Below are 18,261 nucleotides of genomic sequence, written 5' to 3'. Positions count from 1 at the left end.
TTGGGGAACAACTGAAAAGATGTGGTGCAAGGGGATGAGCTCCCCTAGGGCATCTCATTGTGGACATGCCCCCACTCTCTCCTGTACTGGAAGGCCATCAGAGCCTTCCAAAGAGAGTAACCCGGTGGAGCAATGCCTATCATGAGTCGAAGTGAGCGTTCTACTTCTCTTAGTGGTGGAGCAATGCCTATTATGAGTTGAAATGAGCGTTTACTTCTCAGAGCTGTTGGTGAAGCAATGGCTTTCTTGAGCTGAACTGGCAGCTGTTTCCCTCTCCCCCGGGCACGTCCCCCTATTACTGGTAAAAGACAGATATAGCCTTTTTTTAAAAGTTCTTCTTGTTGTTTATTCAGCAACACTGCTGCTTTTAATTCCACCCCTCCTTTGTTTATTTATTGATTTATTCCATTTTATATGCATTACTGGCTTATCCTTGGCTCACTTCCTTATGCCCCCAGAAATGCCAGCTGCATGCCTGCCTGCCTTCCCTCCCTCCTCCCCTGCCCACCTCGCAGGGATGTTGTGTGTGTGTGGCTTTGACTCAGGGGAGAAGTCCTTCCTGCGCTCACTTGGAGTTTTGGAAGTTCCAAATTTTGCAGGTTTAAGCCCCGCCAAAAAACAGGGGATGATGGGACTGCCTTGAGTCTCGGCGTACGTATGTATCCCTGGATAAGCTGTCATGGTGGTGAGTTTGAGGGGTTTTTTTAACGTGCAAATTGACAGAGCTATTGGAAAGGGGTGTGAATTAGGGGTGTGCACGGACCCCCGCTCCGCTTCACTTGCAGATCTGCGATTTTCGGAGCGGGCCGCTTCGCCCCGCCCCCGCTCCGCTCGGAGCTCCAGATCTGGATCGGAGCTCCGGATCTGGATCGGAGCTCCGTTTTTTCCCCCCCATAGGCTTGCATTGAAAGCTAAAAAATTATACAACCTTTTTTCTGTTCAAGTTAGAAACCTCATGTTTGGCACCATGACACCTCATGGGGGTATACACACGCACGCCAAGTTTCAAAGCAATCCCATTATCCCCTGATTTTTGGGGAATTTTTGAAAATCGGGCACCCCATTCACACCCCTTTCCATAGCTCTGTCAATTTGCACGTTAGAAACCTCAAACTCGCCACCATGAAAGCTTATCCAGGGATACATACGCACGCCGAGACTCAAGCAAATCCCATCATCCCCTGATTTTTGGGGAATTTATGAAAATCCAACACCCCTTTCCATAGCTCCGTCAATTTTGCACGTTAAAAAAAAACCTCAAACTCACCACCATGAGAGCTTATCCAGGGATACATACGCCGCATGCCGAGACTCAAGGCAGTCCCATCATCCCCTGTTTTTTGGCGGGGCTTAAACCTGCAAAATTTGGAACTTCCAAAACTCCAAGTGAGCGCAGGAAGGACTTCTCCCCTGAGTCAAAGCCACACACACACAACATCCCTGCGAGGTGGGCAGGGGAGGAGGGAGGGAAGGCAGGCAGGCATGCAGCTGGCATTTCTGGGGGCATAAGGAAGTGAGCCAAGGATAAGCCAGTAATGCATATAAAATGGAATAAATAAACAAATAAACAAAGGAGGGGTGGAATTAAAAGCAGCAGTGTTGCTCAATAAACAGCAAGAAGAATTTTTTAAAAAAGGCTATATCTGTCTTTTACCAGCAATAGGGGGACATGCCCGGGGGAGGGGGAAGCAGCTGCCAGTTCAGCTCAAGAAAGCCATTGCTTCACCAACAGCTCTGAGATTGAGAAGTAAACACTCACTTCAACTCATAACAGGCATCGCTCCACCACTAAGAAGTAAACGCTCACTTCGACTCATGATAGGCATTGCTCCACCGTTTTACTCTCTTTGGAAGGCTCTAATGGCCTTCCAGTGCAGGAGAGAGTGGGGGCACGTCCACGATGAGATGCCCTAGGGGAGCTCATCCCCTTGCACCACATCTTTTCAGTTGTTCCCCAAAGTCAGGGTGGGTAGCAGTGCTGTGTTTCTATCTCTTATTATTGGCTTAGTATATGATTTCAGGTTGTGTTTGTGCATTTGGTGGGGCTACTGTGTTAAAAAAACACTGGGAAAAGTCCGTTCAGATGAAGAAAGAGAAGTTTCCCAGAATCCCAAGTTACCCGTTTTGCTTATGCCCTCCTCTAACTTTGGGATCATGTGATCATGACCGGGAGCTGACTCTGCCCCTCAGCCCTTTGAAAAAGGTATTTTTCCCACCGATTTTTCCAAAAATTCTAGCGCGCGACCCGCACCACGCAGAGAGGTGAGAGTAGTCTCAAAATGACCCCCATCCACGACTCTCTGTGCACAAGAATTTTCAGAACGATAGCTTAAAAATCAACCCAGTTATCCCCGATTGTTTTCCGCAATGCAATCCTGTGGGCGAAATGTTTCAGGATGGCGATCGGAGCGCTCCGCCTGAACTAGGAGCTCCGAAAAATGGCCGCTTCTCTTCACCTTGCTTCTAGGGTCCGCTCCTACTCCACCTCTGGGTAAGGCGGAGCAAGCCAATCCGCTACTGCTTCTCCGCTCCTTATCGGAGCGGAGCACATGCCTAGTGTGAATGGGTGTTGGATTTTCATAAATTCCCCAAAAATCAGGGGATGATGGGACTGCCTTGAGTCTCGACATGCGTATGTATCCCTGGATAAGCTTTCATGATGGCGAGTTTGAGGTTTCTAAAGTGCAAATTGACGGAGCTATGGAAAGGGGTGTGAATGGGGTGCCCGATTTTCAAAAATTCCCCAAAAATCAGGGGATGATGGGATTGCCTTGAAACTTGGCGTCCATGTGGACACATGGATAAGCTTTCATGGTGGTGAGTTTGAGGTTTCTAACATGCAAATTGACAGAGCTATGGAAAGGGGTGTGAATGGGGTGCCCGATTTTCAAAAATTCCCCAAAAATCAGGGGATGATGGGATTGCCTTGAAACTTGGTGTCCATGTGGACACATGGATAAGCTATCATGGTGCCGAGTTTGAGGTTTCTAACATGCAAATTGTTGGAGCTATCCCAAGGGGTCTGAATGGGATGCCTGATTTTCATAAATTCCCCAAAAATCAGGGGATGATGGGATTGCCTTGAAACTTGGCATGTGTGTGTATACGTCCATGAGGTGTCATGGTGCCAAACATGAGGTTTCTAATTTGAACAGAAAAAAGTTGCATAATTTTTTAGCTTTCAATGCAACCCTATGGGGGGGAAAACGGAGCTCCGATCCGGATCCGGAGCTCCGAGCGGAGTGGAGCGGAAGTGGGCAGAACGGGGGCGGGGCGAAGTGGCCCGCTCTGAAAATCGCGGATCTGGAAGTGAAGCGGAGCGGGGGATCCGTGCACACCCCTAGTAAATATGGAACAGAATGAAGAAAAAAAGATGGAGCTGGAGGAGAAACCAGTAATCACATCTAGAGGAAGAATTGTGAGAAAACCTCTAAGATTTGGGTACGAAAATTAAAAGAAAAAAAATCAAAAAAAGGAAAGAGGTAATGATTGTGTGCTGATTGGATTAATTGACTTGAGTGAGTATTTTAGTCATTTGTATAAATGCATTCACCTGACATGGGAGAGGCAGTTTTTGTATGCATTGTGACTCGCTTGAAATAAAGGTTATTCTTCGTATGTTGGCTGTAGGAAGTTCTTCAGATATATGAAACCATAAATACTACAACCTGGACCCAAACCATGTACAGCTTTAAAAGTAATAACCAACACTTTGTAATTTTGACATTAATGATCTCAGGAGATCCCATGCTAGTGGATAGCGGGTAGGCCCACTCCCTTCCTTGGGCTTTTAGTGGGAAGCTACAAGCTTAATTTGTCTCTAACTCAGCTCTGTTAACTTGGAACAACCCAACCTAGAATCTTTTCCAAACATATGCCAAAGTTTTGTGCTAGTTTTGAGTCATTTTGTGCCGCAAACCCCGAGTTTTGTGCCACCCCAAGAAGCTGGGAAGCGACATGCCCTTGGGTGTGGTCTGGTGGATGAGAAAAAATTCACGTTCTCAGATCCACTCCAAACCGGTGCCAAAGTTTTGTGCTAGTTTTGTGTCATTTTGTGCCGCAAACTCCGAGTTTTGTGCCACCCCAAGAAGCTGGGAAGCGACATGCCCTTGGGTGTGGTCTAGTGGATGAGAAAAAATTCACGTTCTCAGATCCACTCCAAACCGGTGCCAAAGTTTTGTGCTAGTTTTGTGCCATTTTGTGCCGCCACCAACAGCTGTGTATTGATACTTCAAGCGGGGGGGGGGGGGTCGTAGTTAACACACCAAAAAATGAACTTTGTCATAGAACCTCCAAACTGGTGACAAAGTTTTGTGCTAGTTTTGTGCTGTTTTGTGCTGCAAACCCCAAGTTTTGTGCCGCCCCAAGAAGCCGGGAAACGACATACCCTTAGGTGTGGTCTGGTGAATGAGAAAAAATTCACGTTCTCAGACAAACTCCAAACCGGGAAGCCGGGAAACGACATACCCTTGATGGATGAGAAAAATTTCACATTCTCAGATCCACTCCAAATTGGTGCCAAAAATTAGTGCTAGTTTTGTGCCGCATCCTAAAGTGTGAAAACGACATGCCCTTAGGTTTGGTCTGGTGGATGAGAAAAAATTCACGTTCTCAGATCCACTCCAAACTGGTGCCAAAGTTTTGTGGTAGTTTTGTGCCATTTTGTGCCACAAACCCCGAATTTTGTGCCGCATCCTAAAGTGTGAAAACAACATGCCCTTAGGTGTGGTCTGGTGGATGAGAAAAATGTCACGTTCTCAGACAATTTACAGCACATGAAAAACACCCATAAGAAGAAGAGATTACTGAACATATACACATAAAGCATTAATATATATTTTATATAAGTTTATTGAACTTACTCCATGAATAATCCAATATAAATTACATTTTAATTTTGTATTAAGACTGTATAATTACACATATTCATATAAAAATGTTGATTTATACATGTTTAGGTATATACTTTGTGTACTGCGGTTTTCCCAATATTGCACATTTTGACTTGCAATTTGATATTTGAGTGTTTACTATTTGCTAGGTAGCTATCTGCTTCTGGTAATTATATTAGTGGGTCATTTATTTCATCCTTTTATTATATAATTTCATTTTGTGGCAGACCATTATTTAGGAAGATATTTTTAAAAAATGTTATTAAAAGATATATCCTTCGAATAGTACAAAAATCACAAAGAAGTTCGGCTAAATATAAAAAACACCAATGCTAGAAGCAATGACAAAAACACCAGTGCTAGAAGCAATGACCCGGGGGCTCTCTTGATGGAGGAAAGTTCCATGTAAACAATATCCAAAATGCTTTGGATCCTGATCCAGAGCTTCCAGATTGGGCCGAACAGTTTCAGGTCAATCCGGACCTCTCTTGATCCGCTCCAGAACTGGATCCGGAACAAGGTCCGGAGGTCCGGATCGATATTCGCCCATTTTGGCCCCACTTCCCCACTTACTTGCCTCTATGGCAGATGGCAAAGGCAGGTAAGTGGGAATAAGCCCCCCTTCCCCCCTCCTCTGGCTCCATCATCCACCGCCACTGCAGTCCGTGCAGCGGCTTTGACTGCCACCTACACCTAAGGTCGAAAATAGGCAGCAGTCAAAGTTGCCCCATGGACCTTTTAATTTTATTTATTTATTTATTTATTACATTTCTATACCGCCCAATAGCCGAAGCTCTCTGGGCGGTTCACAAAAATTAAAAACATTCAAAGTATAAAACAACAATATAAAACCATAATATAAAATACAATATAAAAGCTCAACCAGATAAAAACAGCAGCAATGCAAAATTACAAATTTTAAACACCAAGTTAAAATTTATTTATAGACTGTTAAAATGCAGGGAGAATAAAAAGGTCTTCACCTGGCGTCTAAAAGCATATAATGTAGGTGCCAAGAGAACCTCCTTAGGGAGCACCCTGGCTCATTCCACAGCCAGGGTGCCACAACAGAGAAAGCCCTCCTCCTGGTAGCCACCTGCCTCACTTCCTTTGGCAGGGGCTCACGGAGAAGGACCCCTGAGAGTGACCTTAGGGTCCAGGCAGGTACATATGGGAGGAGGCGTTCCTTCAGATAGCCTGGCCCCAAGCCGTTTAGGGCTTTAAATGTTAATACCAGCACTTTGAATCGGGCCTGGACCTGGACTGGCAGCCAATGAAGCAAGAAAAGGACTGGCGTGATGTAGTCTCGTCGGCCAGTCCCTGTTAGTAAATGGGCTGCCCTGTTTTGTACCAGTTGAAGTTTCCAGACCGTTTTCAAAGGCAGCCCCACGTATAACGCATTGCAGTAATCCAAACGAGAGGTTATCAGAGCATGGATAACTGTAGCTAGGCTATCTCTGTCCAGATAAGGGCGCAGTTGGATATCAGCCTGAGCTGATAAAAGGTGCTCTTTGCCACTGAATTCAGCTGTGCCTCAAGTGACAGTTCCGGATCCAAGAGCACCCCCAAACTACGGACCCGATCCTTTAGGGGGGAGTGCAACCCCATCCAGGACTGGGCAAACATCACATCACCGGACAGATGAACCACCCACTAACAGTACCTCCGTCTTGTCTGGATTGAGTTTCAGTTTATTAGCTCTCATCCAGTCCATTACCGTGCCCAGGCACTGGTTCAGAACAGCCACTGCCTCACTTGGGTTTGATGAAAAGGAAAGGTAGAGCTGGGTATCATCCACATATTGATGACACCTCAGTCCACATCTCCGGATAACCTCCCCCAGCGGCTTCATGTATATGTTAAACAGCATAGGGGATAAAATAGAGCCCTGTGGAACCCCATAGCTTAGGAGCCACGGCACAGAGCAACAATCCCCCAGCACCACCTTCTGGATCGGCCATCCAAGTAGGAGCGGAACCACTGCAACGCAGTACCTCCAACTCCCAGCTCAGACAACCTATCCAGAAGGATACTATGGTTGATGGTATCGAAAGCTGCTGAGAGGTCCAGGAGAACCAACAGGGTCACACTGCCCCTGTCTCTCTCCCGACAGAGGTCATCCCACAGGGCGACCAAGGCAGTTTCCATTCCAAAACCAGGCCTGAAACCCAATTGAAATGGATCTAGATAATCCGTTTCATTCAAGAGTGCCTGGAGTTGTCCTGCAACCACCCGCTCAAGCACCTTGCCCAGGAAGGGGATATTAGCCACCAGCCTGTAGTTGTTAACATCCTCCGGGTCCAGGTTAGGCTTCTTCAGGAGTGGTCTAATTGCCACCTCTTTTAAAGAGGCCGGCACCACTCCCTCTATCAAGGAGGCATTTACAACCTCCTGGACCCAGCCGGCGATCCCCTCCTTATTTGATGTAATGAGCCACGAGGGGCAAAGGTCAAGCACACAGGTGGTCGACTGGACTTGGCCAAGCACCTTGTCCACATCCTCGGGCCTCACTAACTGAAACTCATCCAATAAAACTGAGCCGGATGGCGCTCTGAACACCTTGGCGGATGACAGAGCCAGGTAAGCCCCCCTCCCCCCTTCCCTATTACCTGGCTCTGTCGTCCACTGCCGCAGCGGTTTGTGCAGCGGCTTCAACTGCCACCCAGGCCTAAGGCCGGATTTCTGGCCTTAGGCCTGGGCAGTAGTTGAAGCCGCCCCACGGACCTTGGTGGACAATGGAGCCAGGTAAGCTCCCTCCCCCCTCCCCATTTACCTGGCTGCGCTGCCGTTGCTGCACAGACTGTGGTGGCTGAGGAGCCAGGTAAGCCCCCTCCCCTTTTCCCACTTACCTGGCTCTGCCACCGCCACACACAGCAGCGGTGGACGGTGGAGCCGGGTAAGCTCCCCTCCCCACTTACCTGGCTCTGAAGCTTCGGAATGGTCCAAACTGCTTCAGGCTGATCCAGAACTCCCCTAATCCACTCCGGAACCTGGCTTAGGAGGTCTGGATTGGCCTGCTCTGCTTCGGATCCGTGGATCCCTAACGGAGCGGAGCATACCCTTAGTAAACAACCATCTGTTTGATGCCAACTTAGGAAGAAACATTTTCTGAAATGATTCTCCAGCATCATCTGAGTTTCTTCAAGAAAAGGTGTATCCCATTCGCAGACCTCAGGACAATCTGAGGAATAGGAATGGGAAGATTTTCTGGATCCGGCAGGATTTCAAAGCGAAGCAGTGTTAGAGCAAGAGCTATTTTTATCTCGTTCATGGCAAATTGCTTTCCAATGCAATTCCTAATGAGAGAGGAAAAGAAAGAAGGCCTTGAAAGTGTTCAGTGTTCTTCTAATTGCAAGAGATCTTTGTTTATATTCAATCAGGTCAAGGTATTTTCCTTATTCAGTCACCTAGCAGTCAGTGATCTCTTGCAAATCAAGTATGATTCACAATAACATAGGACATGGCGCAGAAGTAACCTCCAGTTTATAGACAATAATAATAATAATAATAATAATAATAATAATAATAATAATAATAATAATAATAAGTTACCCGCCTCTCCCTCTGGGTCGAGGCGGAGTATAACACAAATGCAAACACCATAAAATACATATAACTAATTAAAGCATTTAAAACTAATACATTATTAAAAGCAGCACATTATTAAAAAGGCATCTTAAAATTCAGCTGGGTAGGCCTGACAGAAGAGATCAGTCTTTATGGCTTTCTTAAATTCCAGAAGACTGTTAAGTAGATGAATCTCTCCCAGCAAGCCATTCCACAAACAGGGAGCAGAAGAAGAAAAGGTCCTCTGGGTAATAGTTGTCAGCCTTGTTTTTGTTGGCTAGAGATATCTAGCCAAAGCCCCTTGAGGAATGAGGTCAATGTATTACATCAATAAGAACTGGTCTTTACAGATAGGGCTTCATGCGATGTGAACCTGAAATTGAAGAGGCTATGTGCTTTGTCATATTATTGGCTTGACCATCATGTTGTAATAATAAAGGAATAGCCTCCCATGTAGTGCCAACAGCACAGATCTTTATTTAGTATAAAATGTGTAATTTGGGAAAGTGATGGTGTTTTATCAAGTAGGATTTCATTGGGATGAAGTAAACATGAATGAAAGAGCCATGGAAGATCACTGCTAAGATCAGGGGTGGGCAATGCCTTAGGACGCATCACATTTTTATTTTTAAGTCAACGCTATGCAAACAATACTTTTCATACTCACCTTGATCCTGCTGCAAAAGGGATAAATGCATAAGGATGTCTCTGGGACGAGTTCTCTGCTGCAAATCTTGCAGGATCAAACACCTAAAGGAAGAGCATTTGAGGGCACATCATTATTGGTTCTTTGCAGCTAAATCAAAGAGTACTTTTGTCATAGAAAGGAGAAGGGGGAATAAAATCTGGTATGATCATAGAAGAGCTAAACACAATATCTTCCAAGGAACAATAAAAAGAAACTGCATTGCTAACTTGGGGAAAAAAAACTATGTAGGCAGAATATCCCTTAGGTTTAAATAAATTGGAATTTCCCCCCATCACACAGAAGCCCAGCTGCATCTTGGAACTTGTGGAACTTCAGATCATAGTAAAATCCTTGATTTAACTACACAGTTGGTTTCTTCCCTCTTACTTAAAAGAAATTACTAACCTCGGGGTCTTGCCACACACTAGAGTTTTTATGGACACAGTGAATGGCAACTGAAACTACAGAGCCTGTAAAATAAAGAACAAGAGAAGATTGTGATTACAACTAGGGCTGTGCACGGTCTCCCCAATTTGCCTCGGAGGCCGTTTTGGAGCCACCAAAGCAGCCCCGATTTGACTTAGGGTGCTTCAGGAGTTGCCCGCCTCGCCTCGGTGCTGAAGCCGAGGCAAGATACACCCCTCCTCCCAAGGTGACTCAGCCTTATGAGTCCCTGGATGCCGGCTGCACAGTCAGCACCCAGGAAAGCTGGTAGCAAGGCCAGCCATGAGTCTGTAGAAATTGCTGTGTATATATTCTTAAACAAAATAATCCTCTGGGAGGCTTCATAATTTATACCTTGTGAGAATTTCAGTACGATAATTTCTGCAGATAGAGTTTAATACCTAAACAAAAACCATTCGCTGCAAATTCCAAAAAAAATCAAATCTTGATTATATAAGCAACAAACCTCTGTTTGAAAGTTTGGATTGATAAAGGTGTTGTTTTCCAGGTCTGTTTGTTTTTTCAAATACATTTTAAACTGTACTCATTTCATTAATTGTAGCTCCTGAGGAAGGATTTCAACTAATCCAAAAAGTTGTGCATTTTGCATACAGACAAGAATTATTAAAGATTTTAACTATTTTCAACAGCACCAGAGCTAGTCTCTAATTCTTTATCTCCCCACCGTAGTTTGTGGCCATAGAGGTACTAAACAGAGCCCCCGCGATATCTTCAAATTGCGGCCTGGTTCTCAGGAGCGCCACGTTTCCTGGTCACGGCAGATGATGCAGCAATGCAGTGGCGGCGTGGCGAGTGTGGTGACAATGCATCAGCAGCCATGCACAGCAGGTGAGCGGGGAGAGTGGAGAGACGGTGGTGAGTCCAATGGACTCACTGCTGGCCTTGCGCCAGCTTTCTCAGGACGGGCGGAGGGCGGGCTCAGTGCTGCTCCGAAGTGGTCCAAGGCACCCCAAAGCTTTGGTACCTTTCTGCTTCGGCTTTGGGGCACCTTGGGCTGACCCAGAACTGACTCGGAAGCAAGGCAAGGCGGCCTGAATCAGCCTGCCTCACCTTCGGGTATTTGGCCCGAGGTGGTGCACAGCCCTAATTACAACATCTGGACGGTGAGAGCTTTGAGAGAGGAAAATAGTTACCCCTTGGGATTTAAATAATTTTGCAACTAGTTCCACATACCAACAGAATTTGGGTGCTTATGTTTATAAAAGTAATTATCCATAAGCATGGCTAAAGTAGCTCTTTGGATTCTTGTTTATGTTTTTGTTGGTGTTATGGATCTGTTTAAAGTAGGTACAACAATGGATTTCCCATGTAATACAACAAATTAGCAAAACCTTAGCGCAAAAGAATACTTAGAATTTCAGTAAGTCTTCTGAAGACTCAACAAAACCCCACTGTTCACCATGAAAAGAAGGATGCAACTGCCTTTTAATAAGCCTCCAACTTTGGGATTGAGTTCAAATTCAGTCTAGCCACAATAGATTATCTAGATCCCAGCTGTAACTCAGGGATGACAAATTATTAACGCAAAGGCATCCCAAAGTCCTCTGTCTGGCCATTGTGGAACCAGAATGTTGAACTATATAGGCCTTTGGTCTTCTTATATTCTTTTGTTAACCATTATTACTATAATTATACAAAAGTTCTCAGCCGCATTGTCTATGCTCAGAGGGCTTAGGTATCATCCAACACTGAGCTGCACAGAAATGAGTGAAAAGTAAAATGTTCCTCTTAATAAAGAAACTATGCAAACCTTCAGGCAAAGTGCGTCCATCAAAAAAGGTGATGGGTTTGCTCAGCTGTCTGGACACAATTGGAATTGGAGAATATAGACGGAGACTTTCCTTTATGCACATTGTGGTATAGGTCATCTTACTAAGATCATCCCTGAAAGTTGCAGAGAAAGCAATTAAGTTTTTGCTCATGAATCTCTATTAGCAATACAACATCTAGATGTAAATCAAACAGTCTATTAGCTTCTTTTTTGGATTATCAAAGATCCAAACACTGCAGACACAGTTTTCATTTCCCTTTCTGCCACCTTGCAGAATGGGAATGAAAAACACTTGCTCAAGTGGAAATTGGAGAAATTTCATATAATACCACAGTCAGGTTTTGGGTGATTTTGAGCTAGTAAATAGCTATTGGGCATAGCTATTTAGTATTGAATTTAGTATTAATTTTTGTGAACCGCCCAGAGAGCTTCGGCTATTGGGCGGTATAAAAATGTAATAAATAAATAAATAAATAAATATTGAAGGTGGTATTTGGAAGTAAACATCCTAAAGTTTGGGTCTTAAGTCAGCTTTAAGCCCTAAGCCAGCAATGATAAATATTCCGGCCTGGAAGTAAGCCCCACTGAAGTGAAGTGGAACTTGTGCATCATCATGGCTAGGACTGGGCTGTGGAAGTCAAAGCAGTGAGGACATCTGCAGCCTACCAATTCTTCCATAGGTGTACAGACTTGGAAATAAATGGCTCCCTACATAAAATCAATTTGGGATAAAGATCTAATTTGATCTTTTAAAGCAGAAAACTGTGAGAAAGGCTTCTTATTCCTTCTAAGAACCTATGCTGGAATCATATGAATAGTCACCCAATTTTAATTTATTTTATTACTGAAAAGCAGCATTTGAAGATTTGACTGGGAGGGGATCTGCTTAACCCTTCCACCTCCTGCTCTTTTTTCACTCAAAATCCTCCCCCACAAGCTGCTTTAATCAGACAAAGGATTAAAGAGGTTAAAGAGAAAATATATCGAAGAGGGGGAAAGCAGATTGGAGTGGATGTTGTTGCATTAACTTATAGTGGGAGGAGAAAGGGTTAAACAGCACTTTCCACCACCAGCCTTTCCTTCATTAAATAGGGAGACTTTTCATAGATCTCCTGGATAGTGTGCAGTTTGGCCCACCAAGGAAAGGAATCTTAGCCAAACAACACTAAGCTCACCACTGAATGTCTTCACGATCCCCCAGAAGTTCCTTGATTTCTTCTCTGCATCTCTCCTGGTGCTCGGGATGCTGGGCCATGGCATGTAAGAGCCAGGAGATCCCACTGGCCGTCGTGTCGTGGCCCGCAAACATGAACGTGTCCACTTCAGCACGGAGCTCTTCATCAGACAGTCCAGCTCCATTTTCATACTATCAACGAAGCAGAGTAGGAATCAGCAACCAAGTCAGCAAGGATTTCATAAAGAAAAACACTGCCCTGGTAGCCATAAGGATGAAGGGCCAGTTTAGAATTATTTTAACGAATGAGTACATAAATTTGTATTGGTATTAAGTGTTTTTTTGCTGTGGATGCTCTTAACTTCTCCAGTACCACACCACCCAAAAGAAAGAGTCACCTTCTCTGCATTTGTGGGAGAGAGGCAGAATGTCCATTTCATACTAACATAATTTATACACGTTAGCAAAGAGATATTCTCTGTTCTTCACTACACAATAGTTTTACTTTTATTCATTAAAAAAAGCTAATTTTGAATCCCTAGCAACTTTGGCTAAAGTGAGAGAACCATTGGGGAAATCCTATCGAAATTAAATACAAGGGGATCCAACTATAGGTTTAATTTCTCGTTGCTTGCTATGGGCTGAAACTAAAACTGTGGGAAACGGTGTCAGTTTGATTAATTGCTTAACGTCTTTTGTACATGTCAACATGAAAGAAAACTTTTATAAAATTCAACTTCACTGGCATTTGACACAATATGGATATAGTTGGTGCTTCTGCTTGCCAAACGCTGATCCATTTCCTAGCCTTCTACTAAGGCAGGGAAGAGGATACTAGCCAGAAAGACTGCAAATTGAAACAGGAACAGTATTCTTTTTGAGCCCAAGGACTGCATTCCTCCCTGGGCAAGCTCTGGGGCCTCATTCCTGTGGCGGGTGTCTTGAACATTTCTCCTGGCTTTCCTAACTGGGGGGTGGATCTCTCCCACCCCCACGAATGGAGGAAAGAGCTGGGTTGAAAACATTGGCCCAGCCCTCATCAACTCTTCTGCCAGGCAATGTTTGTCTGTTGTGTAGCCTACAGTTGCTCCACTAGGTGGCAAAGTCTTCCACAGTTATATTGAGAGAAAAGACTGGAATTCAGCAAAGGAAATCACTCCCTGCTCCCCCTGGATCCTGCCTGAATCCCATCAGAGATGACAGCAGGGCCTAAATGCAAATGTATTTTAGAAGACAATCGTAATCTATCTCAGTTTCAGGTTTCTCTAGCAAATAAGGATAAGTCTAACAAGAGCAGAAGCAAGCAGAGGTATCCTGACCACCGTTATATGCTGCTACTGCATTATCCTAGATATATATATCTATATATAGATATATAGATATATATTATAATAATGTTGTGGCAGGCAAGAATGCATTGTTTGGACCTTAACTCACCTTAAACTCACCTAAAACATCCAGTTTTAGTACATAGCCTCATTGTGATGCTGATGATTTAAAATACTTGCTTTTTATGAAATATATCATGAAATATATTTGTTGCAGTTATAAAATTATGAAGTTGGAAGGGACATTAGAGGTCAGCCAGTTCAGCCTTCTATTCAGTGCGGCTGTTTTGTGCATATTATGTTTCATCGCCTCACCAGAAGAAACCAAGCATCAAACAATGAAACTGTTTACTGGTGTAACCGTAACTGCAGTGTGCGTTAAATGGCTTCACGTGATTTCTTACTTTAGCACAGAGAAGAATGTCCAGAAAATCCAGGTGTCGCTTCTTCTGGATCTTTTCAAGTTCTGTTTCATTCTGGAGGGACTTCTTCCTCTCTTCAATTACCTTTTCTATGTATTGGTTACAAGGACATAACACATAGATTTATTTAATTCAATCCCATCATATCCTTTGAGTTAAGGGCAGTTAGTAAAATGAGAACTGGCCTTTTCTGTGGTCACACTAAAATTGTGGAGCTTTTTGCCCTGGGAGGCTTATTTGATCCCCCTGTTCTTCCAGCAGCTGTTTATCAGATAGAGAAGTTTTTATCTGATGTCTCTCTGATATCTGATGCACCTGTCTGGCTTTTATAGTATTGCATTTGTTATTGTTGGTTGGAATGGTATGATTGTTTTTCATTACTAATAGCTACCATGAATGGTGCATAACCACCAGAAAAGTGGTATGTATATATAAATACATTGTAAAATACATAAAGTTAAGCAAACAAAAGAATACAGTCAATATCCAGCTGAAATTTTCCCTATTAGGTCCCCCCCAAAAAAATTCAACAAGCTCTATGTGATTCTAGAAGATGTCCTAACATAGCAAAAAACTTGCTAGGATATACTAGATGCTGACATGCCAGTGATGTTATTAACATCTATCAAAGCCTAACAAGGTTTATTCTCATGACTAGCAGAAGTAGAATAAGGCTGTAATCTTATAGACATGTACCTGGAAGTAAGTCTAATTGATCTCAATGGAGCTTACTTCCAATTAAACATGCATACGTTGCACTGAAAAAAAATCAAAAGTAGTAAAATATGTCCTTAGGTCGTAGAATTCAGCTTTTGTGCAAAGTGTGTGTTACCTTTCTGCAGAATTTTGGGTGTGGGCTTAATCAGCAACAGAGCTTTTGAGCATCAGCAGAGTTGCTTATACTCAGCACACAACAAGATCATGAGAAAAGGTTCCAGCTCAGTCAGTTCCAGGCAAATTTCTTTCTCAACATTACAAAGGCAGAATGCCTATGTACACCATTTGCTGGGAAAACATAGGCAGGTGGGTCCTGCTTGCTGGTTGGCCACTGTGTGAACAGATAACCCTGTATGTTATTCAATTTAAGTCTTGTTTATTGGTTTTACAGAAAATGAAACTGTTTTTCTGATGAAGTCTAGTATAAAGAAACAGGATCAACACTGGATGCCTGTTAGACTTATGAAAAACAACTCGGTTATTTATCTGTTTCATAAAGAATCCACCTACTAAATTTGTGTAAAAATTCAGACTTGTGATATAACCAGTTAGTTGACTTATTTGTCTTATAAAGAACTTTTATTTGTGTTGTATAAAAACAATTTACTTTGTATGGAGTTGTATGCTTTTTGGCATTGTTTGTTCTCATGAAAAGTATATGCCATTGTTTTAGAGGTACCTGTATGATGATGCGCCAACCTACAGGCCTCTTTAAAGCGCCGTCCTGATTTGGTGCATGAATAGATAAGATCATTCTGAAGCAATGCAGTGGTGATTCTCAGAAATAATAGAAGAGTCAGGTCAGACACAGCATTGACATAATAATCCAGTTCTCTGTAGGAAAAAACCCAACAACAGAAATATTTTCAGGTATGCAAATTAGGGATTTTGGAGAAATCCACAATGGATTCAAATGGATTCCATGGACTTCCGAACTGCTTTTTCACTTGGGAGGGGTTTGCGCTAATTTGCACTTACATTAATGCACATTAGTTAATGCACAAATATGCTAATACAAATTAGCACATTTGCATTCGCAAGTGTGCATTAGCGCAAGTAGAACAAAATTCTGATTAAAACAATCCTATTCCATCAATGAGCCCACAATGGAATCAAAGGCAACGACCAATGCATGAAGCACAGAAAGAATGGATTTAGTAAAATCTCTATATCCCTGATATAAATATCGGCCACCCAAGAACAACTTTTTTTAGAAGTTGGTTGTTTTATGATGGTTTTAATTTTTGTGAACCGCCCAGAGAGCTTCGGCTATTGGGCGGTATAAAAATGTAATAAATAAATAAATAAATAATAAAATAAAATAAATTTGATGGTACTGACCTCTCAGTCTGGCAGTTGCTCTGATAACTGAATAAACACTTCATAATGCTGTCAAGAGTCATTAAGCTGATTTGATCAAACATCTCCAAAGACTTGGTGGGATCCTTTGCAATTAACTTCTCCCATTTATCCTAATGTGGAGAATAGAGATGTTGTTTAACTATACCAAGAAGGAAGAAAAGGATTGGGAATTTAAGGGAATGGAATTGAAAGTTAAGAACGAGATTAAATATTTGGGAATCAAAATTACAAAAAATTTAGAGAATTTAGAAAGGGAAAATTTAACGAGGTTAAAGAAGGAGGTACTAGAGAAATTGGAGAAATATAAAAGATTAAATTTATCTTGGTTTGGGAGAATAGCTTTGATAAAAATGAAGATATTAGCTAAAATTAATTTTGTATTTAGGATGTTACCTATAAAAATATCAGAAACCGAGATAAAAAGTTGGCAAAATATTATTAATAAATATTGTAATGGAGAAAAGAGAGCAAGAGTGAATAAAAATAATTGGTACCTAAGCCAAAAAAAGGGGGGAATGGGTCTCCCAAACATAAAATTATACTACGTAGCAAATAGATTAAGACATGTTGTAGATGAAATTATGGAAGTAGGAGATTTATATTGGATGGAAGAAAAAACTATAAGTAAGGTAGAGATGAATTTGGAGAATGTTTTTTTTTAAAGACGGAGGAAGAAAGTGGGTTGGAAGTATAGATAATCCACTCCTGAGGACTCAATGGGAAATTTGGAGTAAATTTAAAGGGAAGCTGCTTCCGAGCAACTCTCCCTTAGCACTGATAATAATGTTAAAGAATTTCCCAGAGGATCTAAAGGGTAGATTATGTAAAATATTAAAAGAGAAAAATAAAATAAAATTAAAGGATTGGGTAAGAGATATTAAAACAAGAGAGGATATGGAAAATTTGTTAAAGGAGAAGAAGTTATCTTGGCTAGAATATGGTCAATTAGAACAATGGAATAAAAAGTGGATTAAAGATAATAGAATGTGCAGAAAGATGACGAGGTTTGAAGAATTAGTAGTAAGTAAGGAGAAAGGAAAAGGAGGTAGTATAGTTTCAAAAGGATTAATGAGTGAAATATACAAAATATTGTTAGAGAAGGAGTTTAGAGAGAATACAGAGAAAATGGTTTGGGAATCAGATTTGAAGATACAAATAGGGCGACAGAGCTGGGAGGGACTATGGAAACAAAGAGTGTTGAGAAGTTTATCAGTAAGAATAAAGGAAAATTATTTTAAAATTTTATGGAGGTGGTACCTAACCCCGGTTAGATTGAATAAGATAAGTGATCAACATTCAGCAAATTGTTGGAGAGGTTGTGGGGAAAAAGGAACGTATTTACATATGTGGTGGCAATGCAAATATGTACAAAGATTATGGAAGATGGTGTTCTCAGAAATTGAAGAAATAGTGGGAATGAAAATAGAACAAACACCAAAAATAGCATTGCTGTCACTATTTGAAGATATAAAGTGTGGAAAAGGAACTATAGAGCTGATATCGAGTTTGTTGGTTGCAGCACGACTGATGGTAGCTAGGAACTGGAAGATCCAAGGGGAATATTCTATTGAGGAATGGTATAAAGAAGTATGGGACATAGCCATTAATGATAAACTGACATGTAATATTAAGTGGAGAAAAGGCGTAACTAAAATAAATGAGTTCGAAGGAATTTGGAAACAGTTCCTAGTGTTTGTGTTTACTAAGGGAAGTGGGAAACCACCAGCAGAAGAAACGATTAGATTTTGGACTCAAGAATGATCCCGAGGTGGGGGTTGCACTTTTATGTTAAGAACGAAGATGTTGTAGTATGATAAGGTATATGTAATAGTTTTTGATATTTGTACTCAACAATTATTCAATATGTATGCAGCA

General features: G+C 42.2%; 2 protein-coding genes across 2 annotated transcripts in view; both read right to left on the bottom strand.

Moving 5' to 3' along the window:
• PDZK1IP1 (PDZK1 interacting protein 1) overlaps positions 1 to 18,261 on the bottom strand; it is a 355,951-nt gene that overhangs the window by 275,458 nt on the left and 62,232 nt on the right. The window lies entirely within an intron of this gene.
• The window catches only part of LOC134407464 (cytochrome P450 4B1-like), a 30,654-nt gene continuing 20,360 nt past the window's right edge, over positions 7,968 to 18,261 (bottom strand). The window contains exons 5-12 of the mRNA XM_063139260.1: positions 16,366 to 16,496; positions 15,704 to 15,858; positions 14,290 to 14,396; positions 12,559 to 12,749; positions 11,363 to 11,496; positions 9,553 to 9,617; positions 9,127 to 9,209; positions 7,968 to 8,188 (exon numbers count right to left, since the gene is read on the bottom strand). Of these exons, the coding sequence (XP_062995330.1) occupies positions 8,020 to 8,188; positions 9,127 to 9,209; positions 9,553 to 9,617; positions 11,363 to 11,496; positions 12,559 to 12,749; positions 14,290 to 14,396; positions 15,704 to 15,858; positions 16,366 to 16,496 (1,035 nt within the window). The 3' untranslated portion in view covers positions 7,968 to 8,019. The remainder of the gene's footprint in view (positions 8,189 to 9,126; positions 9,210 to 9,552; positions 9,618 to 11,362; positions 11,497 to 12,558; positions 12,750 to 14,289; positions 14,397 to 15,703; positions 15,859 to 16,365; positions 16,497 to 18,261) is intronic.

This window comes from Elgaria multicarinata, chromosome 1, assembly GCF_023053635.1.
Source record: "Elgaria multicarinata webbii isolate HBS135686 ecotype San Diego chromosome 1, rElgMul1.1.pri, whole genome shotgun sequence".
NCBI lineage: Eukaryota > Metazoa > Chordata > Lepidosauria > Squamata > Anguidae > Elgaria > Elgaria multicarinata.
This window is presented reverse-complemented; position numbering and strand designations above follow the sequence as displayed.